The 20,478-nt window shown below is 41.9% G+C and overlaps 1 protein-coding gene across 2 annotated transcripts; it reads right to left on the bottom strand.

Moving 5' to 3' along the window:
• Positions 1–2,042: 2,042 nt before the first annotated feature.
• Positions 2,043–16,765, bottom strand: acvr1ba (activin A receptor type 1Ba). 2 transcript variants are annotated; one of them, XR_005895237.1, is made up of 10 exons: positions 16,588–16,765; positions 7,947–8,183; positions 7,571–7,831; positions 7,083–7,313; positions 6,596–6,763; positions 6,264–6,420; positions 5,256–5,380; positions 4,994–5,124; positions 3,921–4,560; positions 3,861–3,878 (listed from the first exon to the last, which is right to left on the bottom strand). XR_005895237.1 is itself a non-coding variant. In XM_041054421.1 (9 exons), exons 1-9 carry the CDS (start codon positions 16,649–16,651, stop codon positions 4,435–4,437), a joined length of 1,500 nt encoding a protein of 499 aa, XP_040910355.1. In that variant the 5' UTR covers positions 16,652–16,765; the 3' UTR covers positions 2,043–4,434. The 2 variants fall into 2 exon arrangements, 1 of the variants encoding a protein (XP_040910355.1); XM_041054421.1 differs by having other exon boundaries at positions 2,043–4,560.
• Positions 16,766–20,478: the final 3,713 nt, after the last annotated feature.

The raw sequence follows: 20,478 nt of genomic DNA, 5'->3' as shown, positions 1-20,478 counted from the left end.
CCGCCAAATATGGATGTATGTTATGATGTATTACTCAAAGTTAATCCCATACTTAACCTGGTAATGAATTGCACTCTAATAGTATAACGGAGAACTTCTCTAAAGTGGTAGATATTGATCAAGTATCCGAAGCAGTGATATATATATTTTTTAGTATGTTTCTATTTCAAGGGAAGACCATGACGAGACATTATGCCGCTCACTGGATTTTAGCCTGAATAATTTTTAACTTCTCTGAATCTTAATTTAAGTTCTCTGCATATCTTATAATTTAATAAAGTTTGCTCAAATTGATCTCTGTTGTATGCTCTGTGTCGCGGTCGTACGGGGTCGAGCTAGTCTCGGGCACTGTCCTGTGGTAGGTGTAGCTGCGTGTAGCTGCCGCTTAGCTTGTTAGCCTAGCTGATTAGCTGATTAGCCGATTAGCCTTAGGCTAGTTCGGTTACTCCGAGCTAAGTGGCCGGGTTCTCGGCCGGCTGACCCCTGCTGACCCGTAGAGTAACCGCCTCTCCGCCAAATATGGAAAGTACATTCCCACTAAAATCCAAGATGGCGCAGCTCAAATGCCCATGGTTTGGTCACAAAACCGACTCCCCGAAACTAATGGGTGACGTCACGGGTGCTACGTCCATGTCTTATACAGTCAATGGGTTCCACTTCATCACTTGTAGAGCTTTCTGCCATTTTCCATGGCCTTTTTTTATCCACAGATGGGGTTTGGTCAGGTTGTCATGGTGATGGGTCTGTCACTGTCATCACGCGACAAGGGTTTGGTCATGTGATTACAGGTGGTGGTTGTATATGAAGGAACCTTGTAATGTAGGTTACAAGATGTGACTGAAAGCTCTTGGCAAAAAAAAAAACAACTAATAATTGGACCATGAGTTAAGAATTATCTGTAAAAGCATTAACATAATTTCCTTCCATCCTAAGACAACTGCTAGCTCGGTGATTTCACGCTCAGGGCTCATAAAGCACCCCCCATGGGGGGTGGACAAAATAATAGGAACCCTTGGAAAAAAAAATGCAATTTACTATCACAAAATACAGTAAAATGTATAAAAGGTAGGTTCACAATTTCAATTCAAGTCAGTCTTAAAACAATAGTCAGATGCCAACATGAACATTGATTTGCTTCCTATTTATATTGGACATTAAGAGCTCTCTTCCTGATGGGCTTCCATTGTAAGAGATGGGAGCGCTAAATACACAACCCTTGTTCAAAATCCATTCCAAAGTCCTTCTTAATTTAGTATCAGGCTTCAGCAGTTAAACAATACATATTTCCCTCTTTGTGTTTCTGTCTGAGGAAAGACAAAGAAGGAATTTTGTACGAAGTCTTTTAGTACAAAATTCCTTCTGTGTTTCCTCAGACAGTAACACAAAGAAGGAATCACTTTGTAAGATACGTACTTGATTAATAGACGGCTGAAGCGTCACAATATCTTCAGATACACTTTTAATGTATCTTTGCACAGAATGAGGACTGTGGCTTTTCATCACCATCATTTACATTGGAAGTGCTTAAGAAGGAATCTCACTGACTTTACACATTAGTCTGTTCACAACTCCTGGGAAAGAACTACTTGATATGTGGAACAAAAAGTTGTATGAAGCCTTTTGTGGCTCCAGTGGAAGTTGTATAAAGTCTGAAACAACACTTCAGTTGATGTCATTTGAGGCAACAACAGATGGGGCTAAGATATGAAACAAAAAACCCTGGTAGTGTGGAGTTAGGAAGAAGTGACCTTACCAGACCTCAGATCTGGTTTTGCTTCATTGATTTTAATCCTTTTTAAAACTGTCCACAGTGAGTCTGACAGTTAAAGGACTACAATTCTAAAACAATGGAGTTTTCTTTTAGACTGTGAACAGTAGGAACTGTGAAAAAAATATAACCTTTTGTTTTAAGACAGATTTGAAAATATGTGAATCTATCCTTTAATCCTAAATACTATGTTTGCATTTTAAACTTAAGACAGCTGTTGACAATGAAAACTACATATGGCATCTTGATTGAGCAGCCCAGTTGAAGTCACAGGTAAGAAAAAGGAATTTATTGTATATCATCTATATACACTTTTGAACTAATTCTGAAAAGATTTGCACAACATGATTTTTGAAATCTTGAAGTATTACTTATGAACAAGATGTCTGATGGTCATATACCCATGGCAACAAACCAAACATGGACAGGAGTGTTTTGACAATTTTGGTTCAACTGACAGCAGTCTCCCATTTCCCCCTCCGCTACGTTCTGCCTGCTGAACTTCTACCCATGTTAACAGTAGCAGCAACATTTCTGGGGTACACAGCCAACAACCCGAATAAAAAGGAGGGGAAAAAAAGAAAAAAACAAAAAAAAAAAAAAACAGAGAAAACAACACGTAGGAAAAGGGAAAGACAAGTCTTAAGTTCATCTACCTCAGTGCAGAGGACCCAGTGTTTGAGACAGCATGCAAAATGGATACTAACATGACACATGGATTCTGGATCAAGTGATGACATAACTAACATTAACTAAAGTCCATGTGGACATAACAGTGCAGAGCCCAATGGTGACAAATGTCAGTGTAATACTTTCATAGTCTTGCCTGTAGACACTCGCAGCTGCAGGCGACATAGTAGAATTAAAACGTGCAGTTTCACTTTACAGCATGTCAGTCTTTGAAGTAAAACCTCTGAACTACTTTTCATATCTAACTGTATGTTCCCTGTGTGTGAACTGTTGGCGGTTGTGTTTATTAACAGCCACAGGCAGAATCAGAATTCAAGGAGTTACATGATGCTCCTAAATATTCCAGTGTTAGTGAGGAAGAGATGTCACCCCAGAGGACGTATGTAGAAAGAGATCTGCATTACTGAGCTCTGAAAAGAACTCATCGAGCAATTCCAACAATTACACATTTAACAAAAAGGGGGGGAATAAAACAAGACAAGTTGCAGCAAAATTATCTGGGATCAGTAGTACCACCCAATTGCCATGAGAGGAGCAAGTGTTAAAACAAATTCCAGCAGATGACAGTCTTATTTCCTGGCACAGTTAGAAACCATGCAGACAAATCAAACATCAGACTTCTGAAAGTACCATTCAAGCAAAATGTCACACTGGTGCTTGTGGCATAAAAAGGAAAAAAAAAAAAATGCATGTTTTATATACAAATCATATGTACCCATCAGTAGTGTCTAATGTCAAAGTCAAAAGAAATCACCCATCATGATATCTTTACATAAAACACATAAAATATATTAACAAAAAAAAAAACCCCCCCAAAAAAAACAGTATTTTTCTTTGCCATTTCATACACCTCTTATTTGTTCAGTGTGCACGATGTCAGTCTGTCACCAGGGGGCAGAGGGTTATGGCTACATCCACATTTGAACCTAGTGTCTCATTAAATGAATGCAACAAACCCCCGCCATCTAACATCTGAAAGATGGCAAAGACTTGGACTGAACATTTAATTTTAATATCATGACTCTGGTTTGTCACATCTCATCTCACAGTGTTCATCAATATGAAAAAAAAAATTAAAAAAATTATATCAACAAATAAATAAAAATAAAACCATCCCAAACATTATCCCTGCCACGTTTCAAACTAACACCAGGACTGGACCACATCCGTTATGTGATACCTGCAGGTCTCACACATGATGAGGAAGCTACAGTTGAGTGCAACTATTTTTTTTTTTTTTGTTTGGAGGATATTCAAGTGAGGGATTAAAAAGCACATTCTGGCTGTTCATGCTTAATTAACCAAATATCCAATAACTGTCTAATGAACCACAGCCTATACCAGAGGACATCAAAGTGTCTTAGAAACATGCTAGTAGTCCAGACACCTTCTATGCACTCACTCACACACACACACACAACTAGAAACAGTGCTTCAGCCTCTTTCCCCCCTTCACACACACACACACAGCGACAGAATGTGATGTTGCATGGCCAACAGAATATGAAGTGTTATTATTTTTAAAACTTAAAACCCCACAACATGCTTGACTCTTCGGGACAAGTATAGTCCATCATGGGACCATTTCACAAAGGTTAAAAAAAAAAAAAAAAAAAGATTCAAAAAAGAAAAAAATATCCCATCACTGTACAATAGTAATAATTCCTGCCATGGGAAATGAAAACAAAAAGGTTGAGTGTAATGATATTAACAGTGGTAGTGCTGTAGTGTTGTGGCCCATGGAGAAGGGGGTCAAAGGGAACAGGAAGGAGACACAAGGATCATAGGGAAGTGGGGGAGGGGATGGGTGATTCTCAGTAGTTTTGGCTAAAAAGGTGAGGTAGGCCTTGTCACAACTTGGAGTGTGGCTTTAAAACTGGCAGGGTTTTCATTTGCAGTCTGTCTTTAGTGTTTGTTTCCTATGGGAGTGTGGTCTGGTTGTGCGTCTCCAGTGCGTCTTTGAAGCCGCCTGGTGCTCACATTTTGACATCCTCCTCCACGCTGAGCTGAGACAGAGTCTTCTTGATGCGCAAGGCGGTCAGTCTGGCCGCTCCGTTGGCGTACCAGCACTCCCTCATGATCTTCCCCATCACACGCAGTGACTGCATAGGAAAGGACATGTGGGTTGAATTCACAAAAAAAAAAAAAAAAGTTGACAATAACATTTTTAAGATAACGCAAATATTCTACACATTTGGGGATAAATGTGTAAACATTTCCTGTAAAATGCATCAAGTTGTATCTGATATTATTTCCACTAACAACTGTTGTTTAAGGGAACAGCTCTGAGAGAAACCTACATCAGGAAAATAAATGTGAAAACACTACATCAGTATATTTATCATGTACTTTTAAAATAACCTAACACCATAAAACAACTTAATTATAACAAGGGAAGATGAATTAGACTAGAAAATTCATATAATACTCGCCCACAACACTGATTTGAAAGTCTGCCTCCCTATACAGCCACTGAACGTATTTTTAGAAAACCATCAGTGCAGCTGTTTTTAGTGTATACATAGTGTGAAATACCTCGTAGCTCTGCCACCAGTTGGGCACATTGGGCCTCAGTTTCTGGTCACACACCACCTTCCTCATCTCCTCTATGGAGGGGTCAGAGGGCACGAGGTCATAGTAGGGCAGCTGGTACTCCTCGTGGATACCTGCGGTACACAAAGGAGAAGCCTTCTCAGTCTCTGGTTTCATGCTCCTGTTTATTAGATTGGTTCCTTGACATGAACGATGATTCTGTTTTCCCCCCCTCTCCCCCATCTGCTGCCGTCTGCGGTCTTACCTCCTGCATTGCAGCGACGTGCAATTTCCCAGTAAACCAGGCCCAGCGAGTAAATGTCGGCGCACTTGAAGGAATCAAAGTGTTTCATGTTGATGGTTTCGTCCAGAACTTCTGGAGCCATATACCTGAGGTGGGCACAAAGGGTGGAAATGACTAATTGCAACAAATGAGAATTTAATTGACCAAGTAAACCTTTTAGTAACACTCAAAGATCGAGGAATCAAAATTGTAATTTTTAGGGATAATACATGCCACTGTCCTGTTTTTTAAGCACTATTATATCAACACAAACATCCATCACTGGGTTTTTCTAAAAGGTCTAAAGATCGAATGGTAATTGGATCAATCATATTTTAAAAAAATTAAGTCACTCATTTGTCAAAGCTATTCACTCATTTCAGAATAATATAAGCTTAATTCAAATTTCACAAACTTCCACGGAACTAAAAAAGGATGAATATAATGTTACTGTCAAAAGCAACAATGCATCTCTTGATACTGTTTGTGGTCCTCAACCACAGAGAAATGGAAATGATTAAAAAAAACAAACATACAAATACATAGTTCAATTTTTAACACAGCTACATAATTTCTGAAAACAACAGTGGACTGTAGTTTTGAACAAACTTCTCAGAACAACAGCAAATATCGCATTTGTGGTTGTTTTCAGCTTAAGATAAGTAGTGACTAGTAAGGATTTACAGCAGGAGGGCAGTGTTGAATGTGGGACTTATACAACAGTGACCATGTTGACTGTAATTAAATAACATGTTGGACAGTTCAACAGCGTGGCTCATTGGTGTGTTTTTAATAGTTTTGGAGACCATGGAGGCCCATGGCACAGAGTAATAAATCAACCTTTGGCTACGCAGACAGTATTTGTTAATAAGATCTATTCATGGGATTTACCTACACTAAGGAAAGACATAACTCTTCAAAGACCTGCAAGATCCCTAATGCATAACTACATTTGTGTGCTTATGAATGAATGAGTATGGAAACATTTACCTCTTAGTGCCCACGCGCTGGTTGGGTGCTATATCGATTGTGTCTGTGATGGACTCGTGGCGGACTGCCAGGCCGAGGTCAGCTATAGCACACATGCCGTTCTTCTTAACCAGGATATTTTTAGACTTGAGGTCACGGTGAGCAATGCCAGGCTTACCTGCAAGAGAGCAGATAACACATCATTACATTTGCTTCAAGAGCTGGGCAGGAGCAGCACACGCTAAATGAATGTGTGAATAACCAGTTTGCCCACTTTCATGTTCCTGCTGTGTTCATTTGTTTATTCATCGTACCAGCCGTGTGCTGCATTTTAACGTGACAATTCGTCTCACCCTGAGTGCCGAGGATCTCCATGTGTAGGTGCGCGAGGCCGCTGGCAGCCGACAGTGCCAGTTTGATCATGCCCTCGATGGAGACAGAATAGCGGTTCAGGTAGTCAAAGAGAGAGCCGTGCTCGTGATAGTCTGACACCAGCCAGAGCTGAGTCCATGTGCCATTGTCTGACAGAGAGCAAAACACAAGAGTCAAGAAAATGAGCAATTCACATGGAGAAGTGTGCACATGGTATTCAATTTCTCTCAATGAATTGATCTTTTACTTAAACTAGAAGTTCAAAATAGAATTACTCAACATTAACAGGATAAATATTGTTCTTTTCTATCTGTCTGTACCTCCTTTTCATTGTTAAACTTTCTTGTTATGTAGATAGGTCTTGGAATTCACCTAAACAATATAGCATTCATTGTAACTTTTGGATAAATGCCTGAAATGTTCATGTGAACTGTGCCACATGAACATGCAGCCTACAAACTCCCTCACCTTTGTTGTCTGCTGCTATGAATCCCAAGATGTTTTCGTGTCGCAGCATGATTGTCTGGTAGATCTCGGCCTCTCTGAACCAGGAGCGCTCCTCTCTGGATGAGAAGATCTTCACGGCCACATCTCCTCCTCTCCACTTCCCTCTCCACACTTCACCAAAACGACCCTTTCCAATGATCTCCTGCAGCACGATGGTCCTGGCCACCGTCCGCTGCACAAACAGCGGCAGGCCTGCAGGGAGAAGAGGGGGGACAAACAAAAAAATTAGTCACTGTTCCCTATAAACCTGCTTTGTAAATGTGGGGTGGATACCCTCAGCAGATTCTAGGTCAGGATCATTTTCACTTGTGTTGCAACTGAGTAATCGCTCATTTGTATATTTATAGAACGAAATATGGAAAACTTTTTCTACAGCTCTGGATGACAAGAAAGGACACATAAAGAAAATGTGTTTTCCAAAACACATCAGGTAGTCAGCAGGTACTGACCAGAGCCTGATCCAGACGTGGACATGTCATAGATGAGGTCCTGCAGGGTCTTGTCCTTGGCCAAGTACAGATGGTCACAGGAGGGGTCCTCTACCTCCAGCCTTTGCCTGTGACTGTAGGCCCTCTGGTGATACTGGAACAGGAACACGCCGACCATCAGTAGCACACACAGCAGGAACACCGGCCCTGCTATGACCGCCACCAGCTCCACTGGCCCCCAGGGACTTCCTTGGCTCGACCAGTCCCCTCCCTTTGTTGGGACTATGATGGCAAACGAAAGACACGGAGAAGCAGAGGTCATTATTTTGAATTCAACCGGCTGAAATGCTGTCACTGTTTAACTGAAATAAGGCTGATGATAATGACTGAGCCTCACCTGGGACTTTCAGATCAATACTGTTGCAGTAATCTACATAGCAGCAATGTGTGTTGAGCAGCCCCTCAGCACTCAGACAGTAGAAGGGCTGTCCAGGGGGAACCAGGTTGTCCCGGTTGATACAGATGCGTACGTGTTGCTCTTTCCCCTGGATATAGTATGTGGAGGCCATGCAGGCGCCATCTGTCTCGCACTCAAAGCCTGTCTTCTCACAGTTTGTGCAGTTACAACGCAGAGCTGCGGGAAAGGACAGAGAGAGTTAAGTAAATAACAATTTATCAGAGAGAGGCCATGAGGTACAAAAAAAATTCTTTCATGTCTCCATTTTGTCCAGCAGGGGGCAGGCTAGCCCCGCTGGTTCAACACAGGATGTAAAGCGTGTAGTGTCCCATTCAGCTGTAGGCATTTTGTGACATGCAGACACAGAGCCTCGGAGTTTAGCGGCAGCAGCCAGACAGCCTTGACGGCCCTGAAATCAGATCCTCCACTGCAGATGAACCCAAACACGCAGGGTGGAGATGGACCTGCCCAGTGGGACAGACAAAGTGAAACCTTACAAGGGGAGAGGGCTCCTACCAAAGCCCCAATGCAGCATTCTGCTCCATGCCTCTCCCCTGTCTTTCTCACACTGACACAGAGAGCCGCCACTGTTTAAGCTAAAGAGACAGGAGTTTTATTAAACACAGCACACTCCTGCTCGGGGACCTATTAAAGCTGACAGAATGGAACTCCTGCCGCCACTGTAATAAAACTACGATGGTCCACCTACACACTCAAATGAGGTCAATGCCGGAAAGTCCGCACAAATCTGCCACATTTAAAACAAAACCAGCGTTCGTTGGGCAACACAGGGAGCAAGAAACTGCAAACCTGATTAGATTTGGAGTGAAATGTGATTTTCAGTCACAGCACACATGCTTCTCATTTGGAGTAAGGTCAGCACAGAAGGCTTCTTCCAAGGTTTTCCTCTTCCAAATAGTGCAAAGCAGGACCGGGCAAGGTTAGACGGTTGCGGGAATAGTTTTCACATGGGAAAAACACAGAGAAGCAGCTAAGCTCAACTGAACCCCAGTCAGTGGTAAATGACAAACTGTCTGACTGACAACAGGGCCATGAGTGAGGCGTGACAGGCCAAGTGCTGATCCTTGGTCAAAACAAAGGCTGGACCACTCAAGACTAATCGCTGTGGACTTAGTGAAGACAAGATAACCGTACCAACAACAACAACAGAGGAGGAGACACAAAGCAGAGAGGAATTTCGATCTTTATTCTCCTACAGAAACCAGGCTCAGCATCGGTTGGACCACTGACAATGTCTGGCCCAGAGGAAAGAAAAGATTTTAAGAGTGGCAAGCTTCCACTAATCCTCTGTGTCTTATCCTGAGGTTTTTTTTGACCAGATGAGCTCACTGATCTTCCCTGTTTGTACCAAGTCCCTGTCAAAGGGTGTCAGCAGATTTGAACACATTCTTGAACCAACTGCGTTGTCACACGGTGAGGCCTTTGTTCAGTATGGTTCAGTAAAGAAAACGAGAAAAAAAAAAACCTCAAAATGACTGATACATAGATTGCACCATCAGTGTGTAACATCGAAGTGGACAAAACCACAAACTTGGTGTCATGGGAGTGGTTTCCACTTAACTGAACTCTGGGAGGTTGCATTCTGTGTGGGAGCATTTTTTGCATGTAGCGTGTGTGCTGATGTGTCTATGCTTGTCCACTGAGTGGTAACTGGAAATGTGGAACACTTGAAGCAGGGTTTCAGTAAAAATTTCTCATCTGTTTGGTGTTTGCGTGAGAGTGTGTGTGTGTGTGTCTTGCTCTCCAGGAGGTGAGCGGGAAAGTGGCAGGAACTCTTGCCAGAGTGTGTCCAAATTCACTAAAGTTCGCATGCAGATGGAATTTCCTGCAGATTACACAGAGGTAAAGCAGGCTGGGGCTGATAAAGAGAGAAAAACAAGCCTTGTGCCATAATCTGCAGCATTAATGGAGCAAATATTTTAGCTAAATAGAACACATAAAGCTGGATGACTCTCAATATTCATCAAATTCCGACGACTTGAAACCCTCCTTCCACCAGGCTCGTCTTTTGTAGGCATGGTGTTTACTGGTTCTCATTGAAATAAATCTTTAGCAAGTGAGTTCAGACAGGAGTCATTTTTGATCAATCCATCCTCAAAGCAAGAGCAACAAGAAAAAATTTTTGAGAGTTTCTCCACGGCTCACTCACATTACAGCCAACTGTTGTAAACTAGGTCTAATGTGCTTAATTTTTCTCACATGAATCAAAGTGAAGACTATAAATAAGTTCCTATGACAAGCATATTGCATCGATATACAGCAATAAATTAACAACGCTGAGCTGATAAGAACACCATGATCTGAAATGAACAGGCGCATCCATTCTGGAGACTCTGTGTGTGGTAAGACAGATGGTACACAGACATACAGACAGAAGCTCAGGAAGGAAACCAAACATGGTTGAAAACACACACATTCCCTTCTCAAGTCTGCCATGGATGGTTTGTGGTCTACCGAGAGTATGGTTTGTGGCAAGCCTTCCCCTTTTGTTAAAGACTACCTTCTATACCATATGTACAGTAGGCTGCCTCCACACAAACAAGCAACAACACTATGGGCAACCAACACGGAGGAAATTTATGACCGAATAAGTAATTTTATATATTGATAGAGGAAAAAAAAACATTTATAGATAAAATAACTAATAAACAAACTTAACAAACTCCTGTTTGCTAAGAAATTAAAGTAACTCATCACACTGAAGCAAAAATCCTGCAAATCCAATACTGTCACAAAACAGTTGTGTTCATTGATTTGCACCATTTCCCATAATAACCTAACACAACCAGAGATATTAAGAGGGATACCTCTACAGAATAATCTCTGCTGACACAATGGGAGACCATGACCTCAAAAAATGAGAGGTATATAACTAAATCAATGTCCAAGTAAGAACTCCTGGCCCACTAGCATTTACCAAATGCTATGTTGTTTGCTCTGCATATCTCACTGGATTCAGAACAGAAGTATTACAAAGCTAGCCTAGGAATAATATCAAGCCTAAATATACATGGATCTGAGTAGAGGCTGGGTGTGTGGTTTTTGAGTGAACTCTGCTCTTGTATCCACATAATTGGTGGTCTTTACACTGGTCCTTTGTGTTGAGATTAAGACGACATGAGGAGGGATTGGACTGGCCCTGCACGAACAAAGAGCAGAGTGGAGTGGGGGAGCGTACTTCTGCGTGGAGCAGCGAGGGGGGATGGGTGGCGTGCAGGGAACAGACCGGGGTTAGCAGTAACAACCCCGATGTTTGGGGGGCTGCTCTGGGCCAGACAGGATGGGGGGGCTGGTCCCAAATTGGGCAGGACAATACAGAGAGGAGGGGGCAGAGCGGGTAACGAGTGGGTCTTACAGAGCCCCCAGCTGCGACTGAGGTCTACCCAAGTGACCAGCTGCGACCGTCATTAAAACCCAGTCTAGACTTTGACTTACGGGAGGGGGTGAATAACAGGAAAAACGGATCAGTGGAGGAAAAAGGGAAGAGAACAGTGAAAAAAGTTACTCCTTTGAGCTGCTAGTGTGTGAAGTTCCTATCATTCCGTTCATGTTGAGACAGGAAATAGCCGACATAGTGAGGAAAGGATTAATAAAACATTGTTGCCACAACCGGCATCGCCTTAACTTGGACCTATCTAAAAACCACAGCATAGTCCTATTCCAAACAGCTTTACACATTAACCTTGATGACAGTGTCTTGTGTATGCGTGAGTGTATACATGTGTTGTTCAGACTTACTCATGCGGAGCAACCCTGTCAAAACAGAAGTGAACTCTGGAGTACGGTAAGATGTTGGGAGTCTGCGGCAAACACTCTAAGCGTGCTCAGCACAGGGCGGCGGGGTTACACAAGCATAGTGGGTTTCTGGGGGCGAAGCGACGCAGACAGAGACAGTCAGAAGGTGCGTGTGTACGGGGAGCAGAGCACCATTACCAAAATGCACTGGCTGAAATTAGATCCATACAGATACCAGACTGAGAGCTGATCAAGACAAGCAGACGCCACCAGACAGTGTGAGTGCAACACACACATATGGGGCACACACACGCGCACACACCACAACTGTGTCCTAATCAATGCTAGGGGAAGGAGGAAAGTCATTACCTTTGTCTGCATCTGAGGGTCAGATTACTGATCTGATTCTAAAGTGAGGCCTCTGGGGCTGAGGCTGCTTCTACTATCTCTACCAACCACCACCCTCTAGGCTATATCCCATCCTGTCTGTCTGTCTGCTGTCCTAATGACTTCAAAGGAGCACACGTGGACACAGGCTCACCTTAGACTTGTTTCTGATGCTGGTGCTCAAATTCCCAAACTGGTCAATGCTGCCTCTTTAATGACCTAGTGCGTTGCACTAGTGTGAACCAATGCATCAGCCTTGTGACTTGAGCTTAAAAAAAAAACCTTTAGCACACCAGAGGCTTAACAATTACTCTTTTTCTTCTGACTTCCTACAACTGCTGTTGAAGTTTTACTCTGGCTAAAGCTATGGTTGGGTGTCAAACCTCAACACTGATTTGGCACTGCAAACATCTTTTCTGACTAATACGGTGACTAATTAGACCAGTTCTTGTAAGGTTGCACAAGAACATTTAACAGTTAAGAACTTTTTCTCCTTCATTAAATGAAAAAAACTCTTTGTTTTATAGAAAAATGTTTTTTTTTTTTCAGTGTAAGGTTCTTAAAAAAAGAGCATAATTCAGTATCGGTACTGAATCCCATGTATTGCACTGGCATTAGTATTGGAAATTTTCAGACAATACTTAGCTCTTGGTTTAGTGTAGAAAAACTCGTCATCTTTTTCAAGAATTACATTTTATTTACTTGTATGACTGATTCTTTGTGTGATTCATACTTTCGTTGTCTAAATTACAGATACAAACCAAACAATAAAAAATATTTCACAAAAAAGACAACTGACAAGAAATCAGAAGTACCATTTTAAACCAAGCACTCTACACATTGATGCCATGTGGCTGACTGTAGAAAAACATACAAAGAAAAAAGATGATTATCTAATGTTATTTTGCATACAGCGTGTAAGCAGATGATGTTATGGCACCAAAACAACTTCTTACAGTTATCATGATTAAACAGTCCAGCCCTAACGCTGTGTTGATGTTAGAAATACACAAGGACAGTCACAAAGAGTTCTGCTACATTAATACTGGAATCATACCATCCTAATAAAATTACATTTACAACTCAAAAAAGGGAGCTCTTTTTAAGGCAATGTCACCACTGAGGCCCGAGAAAGGCAAGAAGGTAGAGATTTAAATTGTACTTCAAGAACTAGTTAGGTAATGTACACCCTAACTAAATTCCCAGAGCAAAAGAATTCGTACCGACCACACCAATCAAAGCAAATCATTGTCAGGGAACTATTGGAGAAAACTTGACAAGTAGACTGCACACCTTCCAGCAGAAAACAGGAGGCAGAGCAGGTCTAATCTGCATTCCAACAGCAGTCAAAAAACAAATCAAACACCTCTACAAAGAAACGTACTGGAGACTGGGTGTCAGGTTTAGCCCTGTAGGCATGAACTTGCATAGCTACTGGGTCTGTCTGGATGTGCAGTGAAAATAACAACTCTCTATCACCAAGAACATTCAAAGTATGGCACAAAAAGCAAATGTTGCACCACCAACGCATATACTACAAAAACCCTTTAAAACAAAGACAAAGTGCTCTGTGTAAATTAATGGCATAGAGAAGTGGGCAACTGAGAAGTGGGCTGGCTCTGCGGTGGTAGTAATCCCCTGTGGTCCAACATCAGTAATGGCGGAGCTGGGTCAGTCAGAGGCTATGCTGTCTGCTGTAGCAATTAGGGCTCTGTGCCTCTGGGCCAACGGAGGTCATTAACAACACTGGTCATTATGGAGGGAAAACTAGACCACCCCGGACCTGACCTGACCCCGTCTGGCTCAGTGCCACATTATAGGAGCTGTTGGTAAACACAAATTGCTAAGGAGGAGGTTCTGGGCCAGGAAGTAACATGAAATTTTATACAGGGGACGTGCAACTTCATTTGATCGTGATTTAGCTGCAGGGATCTGGCAGCCTTAACATCCATCTATAGAACAGGCCTCAACAACTGCTACACCTTTAGGAAAAAAACTAAACAAAACAACTTTCTCTCTTAAGATAGCTGGAAATACTACCCCCACCTCCTTCTCTTTTTATGCACACACCTTTGAACCCAATAAGTTTCAACCTTACTCCGTACATTCCCTTGGCAATGATCTAGTGGGCAGGTGTACACATGTTCCTCTCTGACTAGCTCATACTTCCTCCACCTGAACTCCTCCACATCAAATTTGACATTAAACAGCACCTGTACCAGAGGCGGTATTATGAACAAATCGAGAAGAAGGGACTTTTCCCTGTTTCCAATCGCCCTGTCTTTGATTTACACAGAGGCACATGAGGGAATGGCAAGACTGGTGATAGTATGTGGAAAGGCTACTAAAAGCGAGAGCAGAGTTCAAGAGATAACAGGAGCTCATCTAACCAAAGGCCTCCTTTTAAACTAGGAAAAAAAACAACAACAAACAAACAGCCAATGTTTAAGTTTTCTTCAGCTCCCTGTGGTGGCAGTGAGTCAGTGAAAGCAGAAGTGGGACCACAGATAACAAAGTACAGATTAAATTCTGATAAAGCACCAGGCCTTTTATATGAGAGACACAGAATGGAGAGGGCGGGAAGAAAAGAGAAAGACAGGGACGCGCCCTACCTCACGGCAGTGTGGTTGACAGTGCCCATATCACATTGCCACTGTGTTCAATGCACCCAGGCAGACTGCGTCACGCAAGCATGTAATGCCCATAACACCACTGACTCCTAATCCTTATGAAGTCAACAACACGTGACCGATTCATCAAACCCGTGAGTAAAGTGTATTCTCACAAAAACATATTACACTTGAGACAGCCCTGGAATCTGCTCTCACAGAGCTACTTTCAGGTTTGTCTGGTTTCAGCCTTTGCATGGCGTAATCCATTATATGGTGTGAAACCATGGTTCCAGACAGACTTGTGGGCCCCTTACATGACAGACCCCGCCAGCTGGACAAACCCATCATCACCCCCTGTCTGCTCAGGCCACACACCCACCCCCACTCTCCCCTCACACATCAATGTTAATGTTAGAGTAACCCAGTCAAACAAACTGGCCACTCAGGTGTGATAATTTTCTCTGCATGCCTTACACGAAATGACCAGCCTTGGTGTACTGCACCCTTATCTAAACTAAGCGGGGGAGGCATTTTTTCATGATTCTTGGAAGGATGACTCAACTGTTTAAGAAACAACATACACTTTAATAGATGACAATGAAGTCATGATATTTACTCTGGCACACGCAACTGAATTTTGTCTTTTTATTGCGTAGTTAATCTGCTGAGTGGCAAGTTGCAACAAGATAAAAACAACAAAAATGCAGGAACCACAGGAAGGGCATAACACATGACATGCTTAAGTCTAAAATCTATTAAATCCAAGAGTAAAAGTTTGGTGTTTGGCACCAAGTCAAAGATGAGTAGACACACACAAGTTCGGCACAACATCTGCCCATTTGAGACAGTGGTGCGGGGCTGGGTATCAGCTGCTCCAGCGGGACGATTCAGACTGAAGGAGCCCCATAACTGGCGCCTCAAAAGACCCCACTTGCCACATTTCCATCACAATGAACCCAGACTTCAACTCTGACTTCTGTCTGGGATGGCTGAATGCACGGCTGTTGTCACCCTATGCCAGCATTCACTTTCTGCTGGAGGCCACTAAGGAGCCTTTTCACTCCTTACAAATGGACACCAATGGAAGAGCTGCCAGTATTTACTCTCAAAAACACATTTCATGCACAAAGTAGGTTAGGCCTTCATTCAGAGACTCCTTTCTGCTCTTTCCAGTGTGCAAACCAGCGCTCACAACATGCGACGAAACTGTAACTGACCACATTGCACACGTTTAACCAGCCAGCTATCATTACACGGTGGTGTACCCAAGCAATACAGTGATAAGCAGTCACAACCCAACGAGAGATTGTTTGGTAAATATATTAGCAAAACATCCACCGAGAGATAACTTCAACATCAACAACAGACTGTAGATTATTACTCGCAACTTGATGTGCTCATATACCATATTAAAATAATTTCATTTCAATCTTATAGCCTACAAACGACGCACAATTATCAACAATATTAAACTAGACAGTTCATTATAGAGTTAGCTAGCAAACGTTAGCTGGCGCCTCGAAACAAACAGCCCCACCATGTTGTTGTTGTGGTTTAGCTACTTGCTCCGTGTTCAGCACCGATCATTAACACATCGTGTTTTCTGCCCGTCGATAAAAAAAAATCGCAATCAACAACAAACTAACAAACAGCGTGACTTTGATTTCACGGAGAACAGCAGCTGTGGTTTTGAGGTCGACGCAAGCTAGATACGGTTAGCCAAATCCCCGATACAGAGCGCCATGGCGATGAGCGACAACAGGCGATGCCCAGTCCAGGAAAACACATCGAGACAAAAGCCGGAGAGGTGCTCTGATGAAACTTACCATTACCGACGGCCACCAACCCGAAGAGGGCGAGCAGCGTTAGGGCCATTTGTTTTAGAGCCATTTCTTCAGAATTCCCATCTCTCCGCGATGAAATGCGTCCTAAGTGTGTCGTTATCAACACGACCAGACCTGAAACACAACCACAGTCCGACCGCACACACCACACCGCCAGATACTCGCCAGCCAGCCAGCCAGCCAGCCAGGCGAGTGACGTGTTTAAAGGGGTGTGTGTGCATGTTTAAAGGGGAGGGCCGCTGCTGCATGTCCCCGTCTGCCACCGAGGTCAGGTCTGTGTGTGTGTCTGTAGAAAATTTTGTTGAGGGAATTAAGTTGAGCGAATTACAATTTTCCAGTCCCATATTATCCAGAGACGGAGTACGCGACAGAATAGCCACAGTAACCGTGCAAAAGTTGTAGACGCCAAAAGTAAAGTGAGTATGCTTTCAAAAATAATTCCGTTAATAGTTTAATTTGTCAGTTAACTTAAAAGAAAGTAAATAGCCAGAAAAGAAAAGAAGTAGCTGAATGAGATCAATATTTGCTGTGACAGTTCTTTAAAACAGCACAAGTTCTTCTAGGTACACTCAAGACGGGATTACCACCTGGGCAAAGGGTTGCCTGGGGGCCCAAACCTTCAGAGGCCCCTAAAGCCCCATGTTTACTACACATAATTTGGGTCTGCACAATTTGAGCAATCACAAATTAGTAAGAATATTTCAAAACTAAAGAAGAAGGTGATGGGTTGGGTAAGCTTGCCTTGTATCAGGGAATTATGTCAAAATCCAGTTTTAAGACCAGTGTGGTTATTGTGGTGGTTTGCTGTAAAATTGTGTATTTATCAAATCTCGAATAGTCAAGTGATTAACACATTTTCTTTTGGCAAAGTATAATAATCCCACCAGAGAAATGCTGTAAGGCTGCACTAAATGATTATTTTCACTCTCAGTCGGTCTGACAATTACTTTCTTTAATAATTGATTGTTTGTTCAGTGTATAAAATGTCAGGCAACAGTAAAAAACGCCCTCATTATTCCCTGAAGCACAAATTAACGCATTAAGATTGGTTTTGTTGTCTGAACAACATTAAAAAAATGTTACTGTCAAAGAAAACTGGGGAAAAAACTTACATTTGAGAAGCTGGCACCAGAAATTTTTTTGCTTAAAAAGGGCTCAAATGATTAATCACTTATCAAAATTGCTGTCAGTTTGTTTTTTTGCACTGGGGCCCTCTCGGAGGTTAATTTTGCCATGGGTACATTTGCACACAGCTTTTCAAGGTACTTGGTAGGTTGATCATTTCAAGCATCTTGGAAAACTGTCTCACTGTCTTCTGTCTCTTCAAAGAATCCTAAACTGACTCCATGCCATTGAGGTCAGGGCTCAGTGGGGGCCATGCCATCTGTTTCAGGACTCGGTGTGGCTGAAGACAGTTCTGTATGACTCTGGGTGTATGTTTGGTGTCGTTGTCATTAGATAAATGATGAACGTATAGATGTGATGTACAGCATCCATCTTTGCCATATTTTCAATCACTTTTTCTGTCACAGTCTCACAGAAAATATTATTCTTTCCATCTTAAAGATATCACAAAGGAGCAAAGTATTTTCCGTGATTTTATGGCTGAATAAATTGAACCTTGAACCTTGATTGAGGTCATTACTTAACACTGTGCATTTGGTGTTTGATCTGCTGGAAGCAAAGCTGTATTCAGGGAATGGACTGAGTCTAACTGGCTTCCACTGTTGTAAAATCAAAAAATGTCTCTTTCCATTACATGAACAGGTCTCACTCACAAAAAGAATTTTACAAAGGGTTAAAATAGCAAAAATAATCCAATCACACCTTTGTTGTTGTTGCTCTTTGCTCAGTATTTTTTCAGAAAAACACCAACACCCTCTCTATATTATCAGTTTAGTCTGAATGTTTTTACCATAATTTCTGTGGTCCAGAGATTAAATTGGACTAAATGCATTGGCTTAATTCATTTTTTTCCTCCATTTGTTTATTGGTTTCATGGGGTGAAATAAACAGCAACAACACAAAGTGGTTACATCAGTTTCAGCAGCCAGGATTAACTCAGTTTTGATTAATTTATGCATTCCTGATTGAGGTTCTTACTCAAGATTGTACCTTTGGGGACTGATCTGTTTGAAAAAAGAATGTATTCAGGAAACAAACTAACTGTTCGCCTCCCACTGGAAATTTTTACTAAGCATGTAAAGATGTCTCTTTTCACAAAATAAAACAAAGTTTTCATGGAGATAATTTAAAACCAGTGGTAATGGTGAAAATAATCTGATGACTGATAATATCTTGTGTGGTCAAAGTGAACACGCAAGGACTTAATGATCCGAAGTCAGTCACCAAACTTGTGACTCTAATTTAAACTGGGCTACAACTACATTCAAAGTAAACATTTGAAGTCAGGAATGACAATGCAAATGGGGGAGGAACCCAGTGTGACTGTGACAGAGAACTAAACCTGAACCTTTATCATGGCTGTAGGAGACAGCAGAGGGAGATCTTGAAATGACCACATGTCATCAGCAGTATTACGTCAGTCAGACTGTGACGGACATGTGTCCATCCATGCATATTCAGTGACTCATCAATTGTCAAACAAATCCCTTATTGAAATGATAGCACTCACCTGATCTAAATCTGAGACCAATTTAGTTTGAGTCTACATAAAAAAGGGCCTTCTACATATGAGTCCTTATTGTTCTCATTTATCCCAGATCACACAGCAGCTCCTGTACTAGATTTTTAAGAAAGTTGCATCTGCTTGCAGTTTTAGGAGAGAAGGTGTTAAAATAATAATGGACATAAAGAATACAAAAGGTGTTTTGGTCCAGCTCCATTTAGGGTTTTTTTTTCTCAGCTTGGGTACCTGCACTGTCTATACTCCACTAACACATCCAGCCGCAGCTTTTATCACCTGTCGTCCTGCTAGTACTCTCACTGATCTACCCTCAAGTCTAATTGTGTCTGCATATTCTCCTTTGTGACCACTATCAGCCCTGTGCAGTTTATCTCCACATTTCTTCAGTCCAAATCCCTGTCTCTACCAAGCCATTTGGAATGATCCCACTGTGAAAAAGAATACACAGAGGAAGGGAACAGAGGGAGAAGTGAGATGGGCTTCTGCACTGACAGACAGGGGGTTTGGCCTCTCTGATACTTGAACAACCCCCCTGCAGTGTTAAAAATAACCAGCTCTTCATCTGACTGACCAGACAGACTGGGGCTTTGAGGGAGTATTATCTCTCTGGAGTTTGTTCAACAACCAGGCAGACAGACAACACACACATATATATACACACACACAAAATAGATAACGCAAGTACAAGCACAGCAGATACAGAAAGAAAACACTGGCATGCAGACATTACATGAAGGGGAGCAAGCTGATACAGGTATTTTTTTTTCTGACCATTGGTTAACAATCTTAACAATTTTGATTCTTGTTGTTTTTCTGTTTCTCTTTGACCACATTTTCTCACCAGATCACTGGTAGGGAAATATTTATTTTTTCTAAACAAAGTGTTCATGAAATGAAATAAATCTGACATCTGATCATACACTATGCACTTGCAAGGGTTAAAGCTAAAACTAAAATTTGTGACTCACCTGAAAAGTAGTTTTGATATGGAGAACATAATTTTTTTTTAATATGTCACATTTCAAATTTGTTTGAAATGAAAATCCTCAGATTGGATAGGCCTACATGTTTGCATTCCTTCTTTTTGAGTGAGAACATAAAATATAACAAATAAAAGATTATGTTAGTATTAAGCTCAGAGCATATTACAACTACTAAGAATAATGTACCAAAGTAAATATGTGTATATATGTCTATTCCCAAGTCTCCATTCAGTCACGTTTGTC

The sequence above is a fragment of the Toxotes jaculatrix genome, chromosome 2, assembly GCF_017976425.1.
Source record: "Toxotes jaculatrix isolate fToxJac2 chromosome 2, fToxJac2.pri, whole genome shotgun sequence".
Lineage (NCBI taxonomy): Eukaryota > Metazoa > Chordata > Actinopteri > Toxotidae > Toxotes > Toxotes jaculatrix.
The sequence above is the reverse complement of the archived record's forward strand: the minus strand, read 5'-3'. Positions and strand labels throughout refer to the sequence as shown.